The sequence below is a fragment of the Polypterus senegalus genome, chromosome 4, assembly GCF_016835505.1.
Source record: "Polypterus senegalus isolate Bchr_013 chromosome 4, ASM1683550v1, whole genome shotgun sequence".
Taxonomy (NCBI): Eukaryota; Metazoa; Chordata; class Cladistia; order Polypteriformes; family Polypteridae; genus Polypterus; species Polypterus senegalus.
Window position 1 is genome coordinate 247,774,735 of NC_053157.1, and position 17,371 is coordinate 247,792,105.

At 39.8% G+C, this 17,371-nt stretch overlaps 1 protein-coding gene across 1 annotated transcript in view; it reads right to left on the reverse strand.

Moving 5' to 3' along the window:
• LOC120529012 (tripartite motif-containing protein 16-like) overlaps positions 1-17,122 on the reverse strand; it is a 43,190-nt gene extending 26,068 nt beyond the window's left edge. Inside the window, exons 1-4 of the mRNA XM_039753072.1 lie at positions 16,544-17,122; positions 10,012-10,107; positions 3,805-3,896; positions 91-215 (exon numbers count right to left, since the gene is read on the reverse strand). Coding sequence (XP_039609006.1) covers positions 91-215; positions 3,805-3,896; positions 10,012-10,107; positions 16,544-17,122 — 892 coding nt within the window. The remainder of the gene's footprint in view (positions 1-90; positions 216-3,804; positions 3,897-10,011; positions 10,108-16,543) is intronic.
• Between the last annotated feature and the right edge of the window lie 249 nt (positions 17,123-17,371).

Below are 17,371 nucleotides of genomic sequence, written 5' to 3' on the forward strand. Positions count from 1 at the left end.
AGCAGGCCTTCTTCATGCATCTCACTGTCCCTGTGATTGTCACTCTGGTCCTCCTAATGGAGTTTAACAAAACAAGAAGAGTCACAATACCTGATGGAGTCCATGTCATGATGTCCCATTGGCTGATCTTCTCCAGACTCTTTTTCAGACATGATAGCTCCTTTAGCAGGTACTCAGAAGAAAACTCAGCCATGATGGTGAAGCTGAGTGAGTCTCTATCAGCAGGAAGGACACAGTGAGATGAGAAACTCTGCATCAGGATAGGAGGGGGGACAAGGAGAAATAAAAAGTAAGCATTAATAAGAAGGACCTCCTCTTAACTAAACATCAGTGTGGTGGACATTCATTTTGGGTTTAGATAAAGAGATTCTTTTTCATTCATTCATTGGACATTTATGGCAAAATGTTTTATTATAATGGACCAAAAAATGTCATCGGCCTTGACTTTCAAAATGGTTTTCACCAGTGATATTTTCATAACGAAAATGATAACTAGAAATAAAAATATTGTTTTCTGTTTTACAAGAATGAGAAATGAAATGAAGGTAAACAGAGAAACTAAAACTATATAAAAATAAAAATTTGTGATATGTGGATGAACAAAAATGAGAACAAAAATTGAGTAAAAACAAAAAAAACAGCAATAGCATTTTCGTTCAATCCGGTTCAGTCATGCAGAGGAGTTGTTTGAGCGTTCAGTTACGTTGCACTGTTCACTATGCGGTGATCTTGTAACTTGGGCTTACTGTACTCATGTGGTGCAGCTTCCTAAGGACCACCGTTTGTTTGTTGAGCATATTTGGTTCGTCGGGTTGAAGCAGTCAGGACGTGTGGTTGCCGATGGTGAATTTTACACAGATGTTTGCATTTAGAAAGCAAGAAAGTAACGTGTGGAAATACTTTAATTACAGTGCAGATGATAATAAAAGCAAATTGAGCATGCAAGAAGAAGAAAAGAGTCTCGGAGTTTCAGTGCAGGACCAACTGGATCAGCACTTAGTGGAAGTCCAGCAGTTCTCTGACACCAGAAGTGCACTTCAGTACAGAGACATGTGATCGGGGAAGGCATGAAAAGTAAAAAAAAAAACTAATAATGGTAACATAAAATAAATTTGTCCACTGGTCTGTGCTGTAAATTTGATTTCTGTATGATTTCAATAATTTTTATCTTTTTCACCGTCAAAATCACTGAATTTGCACATTTCCTAATCAAATAAAATGGAAAAACGTGAGGTGCGGCAGCGACGAGCCTCACCTCCCCTCGGACTGCGCTGTTCCTCACACATGGGGTTGATGTCTGCAGTTGGCGTGTGCCTGTTGCTGTCTCTCTGCATGTCGCCAATATATGGTTTGTAGACACGTTTATCATACACCCTGACTTTCCACAGTCTGGCTAATATCTTTAATGAATGTGTGTGACATATTTAGTCTTACTGATCGGACATAAAACCGCAGTGAGAAGGCACAAGGAGAGGCAGACAGTACCATGGCACCCTGAAGGGAGCAGATGTGAGCCTCACAGGTGCTCGTTGCTGCTGTTCTTCTACGCAGAGGCTCTCAGCACCAATAACGTTAGCGATTTCAGAAAGTCAAGTGCACTGCAGCTGGCCGTTTAGTTTTATTTTTTCTTCCAACTTCAAAATGGAAGATTAAGACTTTTAAAACTAAAGGAAATCAAGGAGAACTTGTACAAGAAAGCAACAGAGATTTTCGTGCAGAAGGAGAGGTGCATGGACTTATTTACAAATAAAAGTAAGAGAATAAACAGTTTTCAATTTTATAAAAGAATGGGATCAGACTAAGAAAAAAAATCAAATTTTTAAAGACTAAATTTTGACCTTAAATAAAATATTCATTTGTATTTCCTGTTATCCTTTTGTTGAGCAGTCTGTATTAAAATTGATTAACTCATTAGAATTGCAATCTTTTAAAAACAATAAAATATTTCTATTAAGGTCAAAGTTAAATCCGTTTTAGTACACCTCTCTGTATAAATAAGTATAAATTGTGAAATTGCAACGGCAAATTTAGAGTATATGGAGGGTGAGGAGCAAATGCGCTCTCTCTCACCACTATAAATGTAATGTTGTTTCTTAGCCGATATGTGTGTAAAGAATGCTGATGAGATATTAAAAATAACCAGTAGTCAATGTGCATGCTGCCAATCGAATAGTAAATACGATTTGGGTTCATATATTTGTAAATCTGATTCCGAAGGAGTCAGTGCCTCACGAACATCACCGCACGTCACTGCTTCAATACTGGCACCAGAAATCGTCAACATACAGTCAGCTGTCACAAGTGGCCGAGGACCTCATCTGTGTACCTGCATTACAGGCACTCGTCAAGCGAATATTTTCACTGTGAGGCTATCTGTGCAATGAAGGCCATTTCAACATGAACATATCTCTCAAAATAAGTGCTTGTTTAAAGCTTAACAGTAAGGTGCTTGCACAGACTGGTTTCTTGGGTTCAAACATTTGATCTTGCTGACTACGCTCATTAGGCCACTTCGTCTGTTTGCTCATTGATAGTTAAGTTGTGTTTAACTGCGTTATGAACAGTGAGTGTATTTTGTTGACTGAAACACAACTTGCATTGAAATATGTGCAGGCCAGCATTTGGGGTCTTGTAACAGAAACAAAAGTAAAATTGTACCAATATTATATAAAAAGGCCAGAACTAAATAAAATAAGAACTACAATTTTAAACACAGAATTAAATAAAAATAAAAAAATTTGACTCCACTGAAAACTAGAACAAAATAAAAATAAAAATGAATTTTATAAAATAAAATAAAATTTAAAAATAAAATTAATATCAGAAATAAAATATCACTGCTTTTCACAGTGAAGTCCACAAGAGGCGAGTCATCAGAGTGTAGATAAGTGGACCGAGGGGGCAAGTGAAGAACTGACTTAGCAGACAAAACAAGGTATTGAGCTCTTTAATGTACTGAGATGAAGTTAATTAGATAGATAGATGGGAGGATATTTGTCCCAAAGAAGAAATTTGGCAATTAAATCAAATCCAAAGACTTACACATACTATTCAGTATGATCCTACACTAGAAGGTCCACAGCTATAAAGTGTGTGACTTGTCAGACAGACTTGGGAGCCTTTTGTCCTCATCACAGTTCTGTAATCTGTCCTGTAGAACACACTTGTGGGACCACATCAGGAATATTGTGTGTTAGAGAAATGAGAAAACAGCACAAAAGAAAGTTGAGAAAAAGAAGAGAGACCAGACTGGACTGTGGGGTTTGAGCTGTGAAGAAATGGTGAAGGATGTGAATGTCATGAGTTAAATGACAGAGACATGAGGAGGTGACATGACAGGAGTGACTAAAGATATGAAGGAGTTGGTGTCTTCTTTTCTCAGGTGGCATCATTTTAAAATGACTCTTACTAAGAATAAATGTTATATAAATTTGTTTCTTCAAGCTAACAACTGTAGATTTTCCTCCCAGTCATGTAGATGAAGGCTGAACTTTGAGATTTTACCATAAACTGTGGAAATATTTGACAAAGATGAAATTGGATTGAAAGGCCTGTTCTTGCCATTTGTAAAAACAACTCAGATTATTTACATTTCTCTCTAAATGTTTTCAGGTCCCACACACCCCAGTCTGATCAGACTCCCTGTGAAGTGTCGCTCGCACCTGTAGGAAGTGGAGATGGTCCTTTGTCTCTGAAAGCTCCTTCAGCTCAGCTTCTCTCCTCCTCAGATCCTCAATCTCCTTCTCCAGTTGCTCCATGACTCCTTCAGCCTTCTCCATTTCTCTCTTTTCTTGTTCTCTAAACTTCTCTGTCAGGTTCTTGTGGGTTTCCTCAATGCAATGAATCAGATCTCTGAAGCTCTTTTCATGTTCCTCCATCACTCTTTCCACAGAAAGCTGTTTGGATATGAAAAAAATAATGAATGGAGTCATTTAATTAAAAAAACAGTCACAGTAGTATTTTGAATTAGGAGAAGAGTGGTAGGAGTATTCCCTACCTAATGTTTCCCTGGTACTCTGGGTAGCAGCATCTTCTTAAGCAACTCTATAAGATCTATGAGAGCCATTGGCACAAGCTACAAGGGGACAGCACTATTGTCATGTGAGGACACTGTTAGTGTTGCACAGGGTGGTCTTTTAAAGAGCCTCAACTGGTCATCCTGGGTTTGAGAGTGGAGCAGGACAATGTTAACCTGGTGTGGAGAATGAAAGGAGGACAGGTAAAGAAGAAGAAGAAGAAGAAGAAGAAGAAGAAGAAGAAGAAGAAGAAGAAGAATGATGGGTATTGTTGAGAAAAGCTGGTCTGTTGTAAGGTAATTGTGTGAAAGTACAATATCTATCTATCATCCAACCCACTATATCGTAACATAGGGTCACAGGAGTCTGCTTGAGCCAATCCCAGCCAACACAGCATGCAAGGCAGGAAAAAATTCCGGGCAGGGTGCCAGCCCACCGCAGGGCACACACACCCCCACACACTAAGCACAATTTAGGATCACCAATGCACTTGACTTGCATGTCTTTGCAGGAAACCAGAGCACCCAGAGGAAACCCATGGAGACATGGGGAGAACATGCAACCTCCATGCAGGGAGGACCCGGGAAGCGAACCCAAGTCTCCTTACTGCGAGGCAGCAGTGCTACCACTGTGCCACCCGAAGTAAAATATATATAGTGTCATTTTGCAAAGATTAAAACTAACAAGTTTAACTTTGGTATGGCGAATTTTGAGCAGATGCAACAAAACCTAAGGAGGATAGACTGGGATAAGCTTTTTGGTGTGGAGACAGTCGAGGAGAAGTGCAACAGTTTTAACAATGTAATGCAAAACAGATACAGACCTAAATTTGGAATTCATAGGAAATTTTAAAAATCTCCACAGTTGGTTAATAAAGAGTTAAAAAAGAAGCTGCAGAGGAAATAATAGACAATAAGGTGAATTAAAACTAATAACTCCACTGTGAATTGTAAGGCATATGAGAACATGAGGGCAAACATTAAGAAGGATATCAGGGAGGCTAAAAGACAGTTAGAGAGGAATAGAGCAGATAAGAAAAAAGAAGACCCTAAGAGATTCTTTTACTGTTTTAGTAATAAAGGATCAGTCAAGGAGGAGATGAACTGCATCAGGAATAGTAAAGGGGAATTAAAAAATACAGACAGTGAACATACTGTGGAATTAGAAAGGACTAGAAAATGGCAAATATTATCTCATTATATTTAAAGGGTGACCAGGTAAATCTAAACAATGATAGGCCAGTAAGCTTAGTAAGGAAAATAAATGGAAGGAATTATTAAGGATACGATTGAGCAGCACATGGCAAGACTCTGCATGAATTCAGAACAGGGTACTCGTGTTTTACTTCTTCTTCTTCTTTCAACTGCTTCCGTTAGCAGTTGCCAGAGTGGATCATCTTCTTCCATATCTTTCTGTCCTCGTCATCTTGTTCTGTTACCCCCATCACCTGCATGTTCTCTCTCACCACATCCATAAACCTTCTCTTAGGTCTTCCTCTTTTCCTCTTCCCTGGCAGCTCTATCCTTAACATCCTTCTCCCAATATACCACTCATCTCTCCTCTGCACATGTCCAAACCAACGCAATCTCACCTCTCTGACTTTCTTTCCCAACCGTCCCACCTGAGCTGACCCTCTAATGCCCTCATTTCTAATCCTGTTCATCCTCGTCACACCCAATGCAAATCTTAGCAATTCTAACTCTGCTACCTCCAACACTGTCTCCTGCTTTCTGGTCAGTGCCACCGTCTCCAATCCATATAACATAGCTGGTCTCACAAAGATCAAAGTGGAGCAGATGATATTATTTATCTGGACTTTCAGAAAGCATTTCATAAGGTACCACATGAGGAAGTTGGACATCAAATTAATAGAAGTGGGAGTTCAGGGTGATGTTTTTAGATGGGTGCAGAATTGGCTCAGACACAGGAAGCAGAGGGTGATGGTGCGAGGAATCTCATCAGAACTGGCTGATGTTAAGAGTGGTGACCAGCAGGGGTCAGTGATAGGGCTGCTGCTATCTTTAATATATATAAATGATAGGAATTTAAGTAACAAGATGGTTAAGTTTGCAGATGATACCAAAAGAGGAGGATTAAAAAGATAATTTGGAATCCATTATATCATCACAGAAGGACTTGGACAGCAGACAGGGTTGGGCAGATTTATTTTACAGATGAATGTAAAGAAGTAAGAAATAAATGTAAAGAATTACACATAGGAAGTAAAAATGTTAGGTTTGAATACACAATGGGTGGTCGGAAAATAGAGAGTACACCTTATGAGAAGGATTTAGGAGTCATAGTGGACTCGGTGCTGTCAACTTCCAGACAGTGTTCAGAAGCCATTAAGAAGGCTAACAGACTGTCAGGTTATATAGCGCCTTGATGTGTGGAGTACAAGTCACAGGAGGTTCTGCTCAGGCTTTATAACACACTGGTGAGACCTCATCTGAGGTCCTGTGTGCAGTTTGGGTCTCCAGGCTACAAAAAGGACATAACAGCACTAGAAAAGGTCCAAAGAAGAGCGACTAGGATGATTCAGGGCTACAGGAGAGGAGTTATGAGGAAAGATTAAAAGAGCTGAGCCTTTACAGTTTAAGGAAAAGGGGATAAAGAGGTGACATGATTGAAGTGCTTAAAATTATGAAGGGAATTAGTGCAGTGGATCGAGACAGTGACTTTAAAATGAGTTCATCAAGAACACGGGGACAAAGTTGATAACTAGTTCAAAGTAAATTTCACTCAAATGTTAGTAAGTGGTAAGTGCTTGGGCTGCTGCTATTTTTAATATATATAAATTATTTAGATAGGAATGTAAGTTACAAGCTGGTTAACTTTGCAGATGATACCAAGATAGGTGGATTGACAGATAATCAAGAATCCAGAATCATCACGGATGGACATGAACAGCAGACAGGCTTGGGCTGGTAGGACTTTAGGGACCTTTAAAACTCCACCTTTCCTTGGGGTGCGTTCATCCCCCCTCTTCACAATTACATGTAGCACTGGTGGGGATGGGAAGGAGGGGTTGGACCAGAGTCTAGTGTGTAATAGCTGTTTTCTGGTTTAGGGTGTAAGGTGTCACTTTGTCAAACCTGTGAGACTGAGATATTAAACATGCGAGTCCAGATGTTGATCAAGGGGTTTCTGATTTCATTTAATTTTATGAACTCTTTGCATATTAACCTTCACCATCGAGTTTTGAGTCTTTATATATACCAGTCTGCTGCATTTTTATATCCTTTATATTACTTTTCATTAGATAGATAGATAGATAGATAGATAGATAGATAGATAGATAGATAGATAGATAGATAGATAGATAGATAGATAGATAGATAGATAGATAGATAGATAGATAGATAGATAGATAGATAGATACTTTATTACTACTAACTGTCATTGTCACTATGACTTATACTTTGTAGGGCTCACTCAGGTGTCATTGTGAAGAGGGTTAGTGTGTAATTAGGACACAAAGCCAGCTGTAAATTTAGAGTATGAGGTGCTCACTGTCCAGGATCATCAACCCCAAAGCAGGAGGTGTTCAGCTGTTTTCAAGGCCTTGCAGAGCTGCACAGTGACTGTGATATCTTTGAGACAGTAGGCCGGGATGAGGAGCCCTAAAAGAAGTTATAGTCAGGAATTCAGTTATTTTGAGAATTGAGATGAAGTTTTGCTCCAGATACAGAGAGTCTCATAAGCTGTGTTGCCTTCTGGGTACACAGGTAGAAAACGTCTATGGATGGCTGCCAGAGCAGTGGAGGATCCAGGTGTCATCATCAAGCTTGTCCAGGTGTCATGGAATAATGAAATTGGTGGGACAGACTGCCAGTTCTGCAGGACATATTTAACAATTGAGTGCAAAGCTGAAGAGCAGAACTGACAAAGTGGTCATCTCAGGCCACACCAGTCCACATGAGATTAGCAAGATTAGAAGCCTTAATACACATCTGAAATGTTTTTGTGGGAAGAAGTATTGATGGGTTATATTTCAACTGGAGGGGCATTAATGTAAGCTTAATATGTGTCACAAATAAATGAATGAAAGCAAATATCAGGAAAAGATTGAGGAACACAGATCTAGCTGAGGAGTGGTAGTGAACAGTCAGTGTGCGTTTAGATTGGGGACGTCATGTTTCACTAATGTGCTGGAATTCTAAAATAAAACAAGAAAAGCATAAATTATAAACCAGTATGGAGGCCAGTCTGGCAGGATGGCTCATGTTCAGTCTCTTGTTCATCTTTGACTGTCACTTCTGTGTCTTTACTGGATTGCACCATATTAAGTGACAAGTTTTAACCCACCCAATTACTTTGAACAGAAGGACGCACCCCAGTTGTCTGATTCTGCTGTGCTTATTATTTTACTACACCAGATGATGCTGGACTTTATAATTGAGGTCCGAGCTAAATAAATCAGATTGTAAAAGTTTAGTCTGTCCAGGCACTGAAATGAGTGTAAAGACTTCTTGTTCTTCTGATGAGAACATTCTTATAAATTGATCCTGGAAGAAATGGGTATGAAATAGGAAGCAACTCTGGACAGTGTGCCAGTTCAAATAGAAATTCAGAGTGTAAATCCTAATGAGGCAAATTACAGTCGCTGCCAATTAACCAACCTGACATGTGAGGATGTGGGAGAGGAACTGGAGAACCAGTAGTGGTAAACACCTCATAGACTATTAATGGTGATCTGGAAGGCAACAGAAGAGACCACCACACCACCTTACTATCCTTTACATAAAATATGAATGTTTAAATTGTAGCTCCACTGCATAGAAAATATTGTGTGTTTTCCAAGTGTCTGTCTGGTCTACTTGTGTGGGTATGAAGATAGTCCATACATCCTGTTTGAGGAGTAGACAAGTAATTGAGAGCGGCAGAACACCTGAAATCTGGACAACTGGTTGTAATAGGAATTTGCATTAATCACATCAATTTTATGAAAGGATAAAGAGAACAATTGGAGGAAAAAGAAGGGAAAACTCGCTAAACAGAGCAGCATCTGTAAAAAGAAACTGCGTCTTTGAAGACCTGTCTAAATAGGTGAAGGTCAGCGATCATATCCAGGGACGTGAATCTTGAATTTAATCCCAACTAGAAGACTCGGTGAGCTCACTGCAGTCCTTTTATTATAATGGCTAAGGACTGACTGGGAAAACATTTTACATTTAAATTTTCAGATTCTTTCATTGGCCATCTCGTACAATTCATTTCCACGTTATAGACAGACAACTTGAACTCTGGATTATTGTGTGAACTTCAGAAGGGGCTGAGGTGTGTATTTCACTCTGTATATTTCTATTCACATGTATTGGGGTTATTGTGTGTTGAATTTCATTTTCATCTTCATGTCTTTCTTTTTTAATTTTTTATTTTGTTCCTGCTTTTCTGAAATTGCCTTATGACTGTCTTTTTGACATATACTGTACATATTCATTTGACTGTTTAGAGCTGACGTTATCAATAAATGAATGTACAGCAGGACTCTTCATGGGCTGATACTGGCCTGTCCTTATATTTGTTTAGGAAGGAGACTGGCAGCAATCGGCCCGTTTCAGCAGATCAGCATGTAAACATGTAGAGGTGTGCGTTATCAGCACTCAGTCCAGCAGCCTAACACCTTCATTTATGGAGTCCAGTAAAGCTAGAAATATCAGAATAAACAGAGAAAGTCTATTTGGGAATGTTGTGTCGACTGATCCAACTCAGAACATCAGTGCCAACCTTCATTATGTGTTATTGTTAGGGGGAGTGAAGTCAACTTTAAGTGGAGGAAGGAGAAACCTGAGGACATGAGGGTCTTGTGGTCTGAATTCCTAATGACCAAAACATGAAATGCTGTCAGCAGTGAAACGCCATGAAGGGCACAATGAACCATCTTCTCTCCTTCTCCATTTCCCTGTCCTCACACGCCATCACCACAAACTCTCACAACCCTTTTAGTTTTTATCCTCTGTTTGATACGAAGTGTCATCTTAATTCCACTCACCTTCATCTCCTCAACTGTCCTCCTCATCTCCTTCAGTTTCTTCTCTTTCTCTTCAAGTCTCCTCCTAATTTCACTCTGTGTTGCACCCAGCTGTTTCTGTTTGAACACACAAGATGACACATGGTGATCTCAACAGACTTCACTTCCACTTTCAGAGCTCATCATGTCAATTTGAGTGATAAACTTGTACAACACAATTGTTTCACATTCCATGATACAACTGTTTTTGTCACACTTGTCTTCAAATTGACACAGTAGGTGACACACAGAGGTTTAATTAAAGAAATATGAATATCACACAAACATTCAAATAAAGGTTTAATTTAACAGTTCAATTCAAGATGGAGTCTGGGCTTGAAAAGAGATACAAGCAAAAGAGACAGTCTGAAGGTTCACTGGTGTATGAGTCAGTCCTTAAGATTGAGAGGACATCACATCGACAACCAGGATATCAGATGTTTACACATAAAAACTGAAGAAACCTGCAAACCCAGGAGACCTCGGATGGCTAAAAACTGCAAATGTAGGACCAACAAGGCCATTGTGGAGTTCAGATTTGTGAGAACTTTGTCAAGTGTTTGGTCATTTTATGGAGTCAAGTGAGATAACTGAGGACAGCAAGAATGGTGAATTGGCGTGACATCTGGACAGAGGAAGGAGGAAAAGAAAACCTGGTGGTGGAATGGGGAAGTACAAGAGAGTATACAGAGGAAGAGAATGGCAAAGCAGAAGTGTGATAGTCAGAGAGATGCAGAAAGTAGACAAGAGTACAAGGAGATAAGGGGCAAGGTGAGGAGAGAGGTGGCGAAGGAACGCGCACACGTACCGGTCCCGGGACATAACAGCGGTTCAAAAACGTTACAGCCATGTGTGCATGCCCATCTGCCATGCATCTCGACACCCTACCCATCAAATGAAACTTCAAAGTCTCGTCTTTCCGATGCTATAAACCATTTTGACACACAACAACCACAGCACTGACACTAAAGCCTTTTTTACAGAGAAGTACATACTTTTAAGAGTTGACTGTGCCTACCTTTGAAGACCCCCTGCAAGTCAAACATCAATATATCTGTGCAGTATTGATCCCAATGTGTCCGTAAGGCTCCAGCGAATATAATCCAGTAAAACGATTTAGGTCCAAAACACACAATATATTCTCAAAGGGACAAAAACTCCATAAAACGTTTCATAACTTGAGACCACCTAAGTAATTTTTTTTCACTTATATTGCTCATATTAGACGTAATTTGTTTCTGTCGGCGATAACCATGCTACCGCATGAAACACGGAAGTGTTAGCTTTCGAAAGACACCTAAGTTGGCCAATTACGACGGGTCTGGGGTTGACTGGCACCTCGTATAGCCAACCAGTGTCACAGAAAGCTAGCAGGGTGACGTATAGCTCTGAAATCTGGTAGAATCTACCAGTTTGATTGGACACTGTGACTGACACTCAAAACTTACAGCCAATGAGCAGCCGAGCATTTTGATATGTAACTTGCCATACTAACTTGTAAACAAAGCGATCGGAGCTGCGTGAAGGTGGCATTTGTGCCAGTCTGCAGAGTTGGTGCGTGGTTGTTTATTGTGATTTCGCCAAGTTTTTTCGCAGTTTAAATATAAATAAAAGTAGAAGTTTAAACGTAAATAAACGCTCGATTAAATAATAGATGCATGTACGCGTGAAGAAAGTATTCAACCGGCACACGGGACGTGTAAAAGGAGAGAGCGACGTGCCACGCCCTTGTGCTTTCTGCTTGCTAGTGATTGCTGCCATCAAGTGGCACATGGAAAAACGCTGAGCTGTGTTGTAACAGTTTGTAAAAGAAATATATATAGTTTGTGTGCATTTTATAAAAAAAAAAAGTAAAAAATAAAAAATATTAATATATTTTTGGCCCATAACTTGTATTGACTATTTTTACATAGAAATGTGTATTTTTAATTGTTTTTATTACACATGAATTTATTTATTAACATGAATTTCCATAACTAATAGAGTGACACTGTGTGTAGATATAGATTCCTTTAGGTGTAAGCTTTCAGTAGAGCCCTCATTGATATCTGTGGGTTGAAGCATTCAAAAGTTATTACACTTTTAACATACGTTCCAAAATGTGGATAATGATCCCGCTAAAAAGCCCCTGGACATGCCCACATAAAAACTGGTGTAAAAATGTCATTTTGACAGGTATTCTTTTCAAATTTGAAATGTGAGTAGTCAACAAGTTATTCTGTTGGTACATAGTGTGTTTCTGTCCCCACCTACCTACTGCAGCTTTATTTTCCTTTATTTTCATAAAAAAACTTAGGTGAGAACAAAAAAATTTGTTTTTTTTGTGAGTTCTAATGTGCATAACTTTTGATCAGTCACACCTACAGTGATTCTGACTACTAAGGGTGAAACTAGAGAATGTTACCTTTACAAAGAGACCAAACATGTGTTTATACTCCAGATAGTTCAATAACAGCAATGGTTCTAATTTGGAGAGGTCAAATTACAAGCGATTTAGCAAAAATGACCCCGAATGATAAGGGGTTAAAGAAAAGGCGTATGATGAGTTGTATGAGAGGTTGGACACTAAGGATGGAGAAAAGGACCAATTGGCTAGAGAGAGGGACCAAGCTGGGAAAGATGTGTAGCAGGTTACGGTCATAAAGGATAAATATGGAAACATACTCACAAGTGAGGAGAGTGTGTTGAGCAGATGGAAAGAGTACTTTGAGTGGCTGATGAATGAAGAGAACGAGAGAGAGAAGAGGTTGGATGATGTGGAGATAGCAAATCAGGAAGTGCAACGTATTAGCAAGGAGGAAGTAAGGACAGCTATATAGAGGATGAAAAATCGAAAGGCCGTTGGTTCAGATGACATACCTATGGAAGCATGAAGGTGTTTAGGAGAGATGACAGTGGAGTTTTTAACCAGATTGTTCAATGGAATCTTGGAAAGTGAGATGATGCCTGAGGAGTACTGGTGCCGATATTTAAGAATAAGGGGGATAAAATTGATGAGCCACAGCATGAAGTTATGGGGAAGAGTAGTGGAAGCTAGGTTAAGAAGTGAGGTGATGATTAGTGAGCAGCAGTATGGTTTCATTCCTAGAAAGAGCACCACAGATGTGATGTTTGCTCTGAGGGTGTTGATGGAGAAGTAAAGAGAAGGCCAGAAGGAGTTTCGTTCCTTCTTTGTGGATCTGGAGAAAGCTTATGGCAGGGAGCCTCGAGAGGAGTTATGGTATTGTATGAGGAAGTTGGGAGTGGCAGAGAAGTATGTAAGAGTGGTACAGGATATGTACGATGGAAGTGTGACAGTGGTGAGGTCTGCGATAGGAGTGACGGAGGTGGGATTACATTAGGGATCTGCTCTGAGCCCTTTCTAATTTGCAATTGTGATAGACAGGTTGACAGAAGAGATTAGAAAGGAGTCCCCGTGTATATGATATTTGCTGATGACATTGTGATATGTAGCGATAGTAAGGAGCAGGTTGAGGAGACCCTGCAGAGGTGGAGAAATGCTCTAGAGAGGAGAGGCATGAAGGTCAGTTGGACCAACAAGACAGAATACATGTGTGTGAATGAGAGGAAGGTCAGTGGAATGGTGAAGATGCAGCAGAGTATAAGAATGGTAAGGATGAGTAGAACTGACAAAGTGGATAAGTTTAAATACTTAGGATCAACAGTACAAAATAATGGCAAGTTTGGAAGAGAGGTGAAAAAGAGACTGCATGGAGGGTGGAGTGAGTGGAGAAGAGTGTCAGGAGTAATTTGTGACAGGCGGGTATCAGCAAGAGTGAAAGGGAAGGTCTACAGGACGGAAGTGAGACCAGCTATGGTATATGGGTTGATGACGGTGGCACTAACCAGAAAGCAGGAGACAGAACTGGAGGTGGCAGAGTTAAAGATATTAACATTTGCACTGGGTGTGACGAGGATGGAGAAGATTAGAAATGAGTACATTAGAGGGTCAGCTCAAATTGGACAGTTGGGAAAAAAAGTCAGAGAGGCGAGATTGCATTGGTTTGGACATGTGCAGAGGAGAGATGCTGGGTATACTGGGAGAAGGATGCTAAGGATAGATCTGCCAGGTAAAAGGAAAATATGAAGGCCTAAGAGAAGTTTTATGGATGTGGTGAGAGATGGCATGCAGATGATGGGTGTTATAGAACAAGATTCAGTGGATAGAAAGATATGGAAGAAGATGATCCGCTGTGACAACCCCTAACAGGAGCAGCCGAAAGAAAAAGAACTCCATCAAAAGCTCTTTCCTCACACAAACACGACAGAACCTTTGGAAACTCAGACACTTTAGGGTAAATATATTAAATTCAACAACTGCTGAAAATTTTAAACCAGATGGTTATCTTTGGGACATCTCAGGAATTGACCCAAATGAACAAACAGTTGAAAAATGGATGACATAAAGAGAGCAGGAGTGAAAATCAGATTCTCCACCATGGTCCATCAAAATTGTTAAGTGATTCAAATAAATTTAATAAACAGAAGAACAGCCCATAAATACCACTACTGTTTACATTTTTACTTGCTAAATGTTTTCTTTCTTGGAGTAAAGCACAGAGATCAGAGTCAAATGTCCTGGCCTGTCAACTTAGAATTCTTTGACTCCATAAGTGAAGAAACGTCAGCCAATCAAGAGGCCTTGGAGCAGTTTATGTGAGGAGCTACACAGGACTTCTAAAAATGTGTCTAAATCTTCTGAGATGCTGATATTCAAGAGAGACATAAGTAAGACAAAGCAGCACATGAAGATGAGCAGAGGAGAGCATCCATGAGCATCACAGGACTTCAGGACAAGGCCAACTGTGACAGACTCAGAGAGTTAAACCTGTTTAGTGTGAGCAGAGGAGACAGCATGGGGACCTTATCCTGGTATTTAAAATCCGCAAAGGCATCGATAAAGCAGACCCAGCAACATTCTTTAGGCTTAAGGGTGAATCACACACTCGAGGACATCACTGGACATTAAGTGGAAGTGAGATTAACACTGAAGTCAGGAAGCTCTTCTTTACACAAAGACTTACTGGACTCTTGAACAAACTACTGAGAAATGGAGTTGAAGCAGAAACACTGAGAACATTTAAGAAGAATCTGGAAGAGATATCAGGACAGCTTAGCTATTAGCTAAACAAAAGGACTTGATGGACTGAATGGTCTCCTTTTGCTTTTCACATTTCTTATGTTCAGCTGTTAATTTTTAGACCATCTGCGCCATAGTCCTTTTTTACAACTGAACTTACCAGTTTTTAATTAACCCTCACTATATGATGATTGTGTGTGTGGATGGTGGATTTTTATTTTCACATATATTTGGAAATATACACATTTACTAAATATTCTTTCCAAACTGTTAAAGGTCAGAGTCCATCTCACAATCATACAGCGTAATCACCACTCAAGGAGTTGATTAAATTAAATTATTTCTGATCACTAAATAGGCACAGAATTACTGAATTACTTAATTAAGTGAAAACATCTATACTATAAAGCAGGGGTTCTCAATGTTGGTCCTGGGGGGCACACTGTTGCTGCAGGTGTTTGTTCCAACCATCTTCAATTTTTAATTGGACTCCTGGGCTAATTAAGTGATGTGTTATTTGACAGATTCTGTGTTTTGGGAAAAATGTAGAAATCTGAAAACTAAGGATAAATATAATATAATATACTGTATTATACAGTATAATAAATATAATAATATTAAATATTATATAATATAAAAATGTACCAAGCAGATAAATGAGAATAATGATTTTTTTTCTTTTTAACAATATTTTCATCTTGATTTTCGTTCTATTTTTTGCTGGGTGTTCTTATTGTTTAATTAATTCATTACTTTATAATTGGTGGGTCTAACGCTAAAGTAGTTGCGGCCTTTGATTATTCAGTGTTCCCAGAGTAAGAGCAAAATATAACGAAATCAACAAAAGGTAGTTAAGCATTTAAAATGAAATGTTCCTAAATGGCTTACAAATGTCTTAATGTAGAATAAGAGAAGAGGAAAAAGAAATACCAGGTAATTAATTGAGATTAGTGTAATCAGGTGTTGTCACTGATCATGAATCTGGTTGGAACAAAAACCAGAAGCCATGGTGGGCCCCCAGGACCGACATTAAGAACCCTAGCTATGAAGCCACTTAAAACTTAATGTGTATTATAAGACTTTTAGATCTGATCCCAGACATCAATATTAACTGACATGTGAGTGTAACGTGTCTCTTAGAGAGGCCTGAGGTACTCCAGACACAATTGATCAGAACACAATGAACCTCCGCTCAGTTTAATGAGAGCACTCAGCTCACTCGACTGTCCATGGATCACACTGCGAATCTCATCCTGGACTGTTTCATGTCTTCAACCCAGTCTCACCAGGATAGGCTCCAGCTCCCTGCGGTCCTATATAAGCAAATTCAGACTCCTCAACATGAAGGAATAGATTTCTCTGCCAAACTACATTTATGTATCACTTAACTCCTTTTTTCTAGTGAGGTTCCATTAAACACTAAACTCCACTCACCTGTTTTCCTTCTGTTTCCATCTCCAGCTCGAGCTTTTCATGACTGTTGTGTTCAGTCATTCCACACATCATGCAGATGCAGGTCTCATCAGATTTACAAAACATCTCCAGACATTTGTGATGTTTCCAAAAGAGTTTTCCCTTCAGGTTTCTATCAGGATCAACCAGCTTGTGGTGCTTCAGAGCATCTCCTTCATAGTGAAGCTGCAGGTGAGTCTGACAGTAGGAGGCCATGCAGGTTAAACAGGACTTCACCGCTCTGTACTTCTTCCAAGTACAGAAATCACACTCCACATCTCCAGTGCCGACATAATTTTTAGATGAAGGGGAACTGAGTCTTGTCTTCTTCAGTTTCTTGACTACTTCACTCAGAAGGGTGTTGCTTCGCAGAGCTGGCCTTGTGGTGAAGGTGTGTCTGCACTGAGGACAGCTGAACTCTTGATTCTGATCCCAGCAGTCCAGGAGGCAATTCAGACAGAAATTATGTCCACAGGGGATGGTGACAGGGTCAGTCATGGTGTCCGAACACACCGTGCAGATGAACTCGTCCTGTAATACAAACAGCTGGACTTCAGCCATCGTCAATCTGAGGAGAGGCAGGTAGAGAGAATCTGTCAGGCAAACAAGAAAGTGACTTGTAAAGAAACCAAAGTGAAAGTTTGTCTGTGGTAAGTGAGGTGGAGGAGGAGGAGATTTAAAGAGAAAGCTGAGAGCTGACAGAGAGAACATCTGAGGAGACACTGAGGGTGAACAGTTAATGTGAGACAGGAGCTCACAGAGTGAAGACGTACAGTTAGAGAAGAGATGACCTGTGACAGGGGGTCTGCT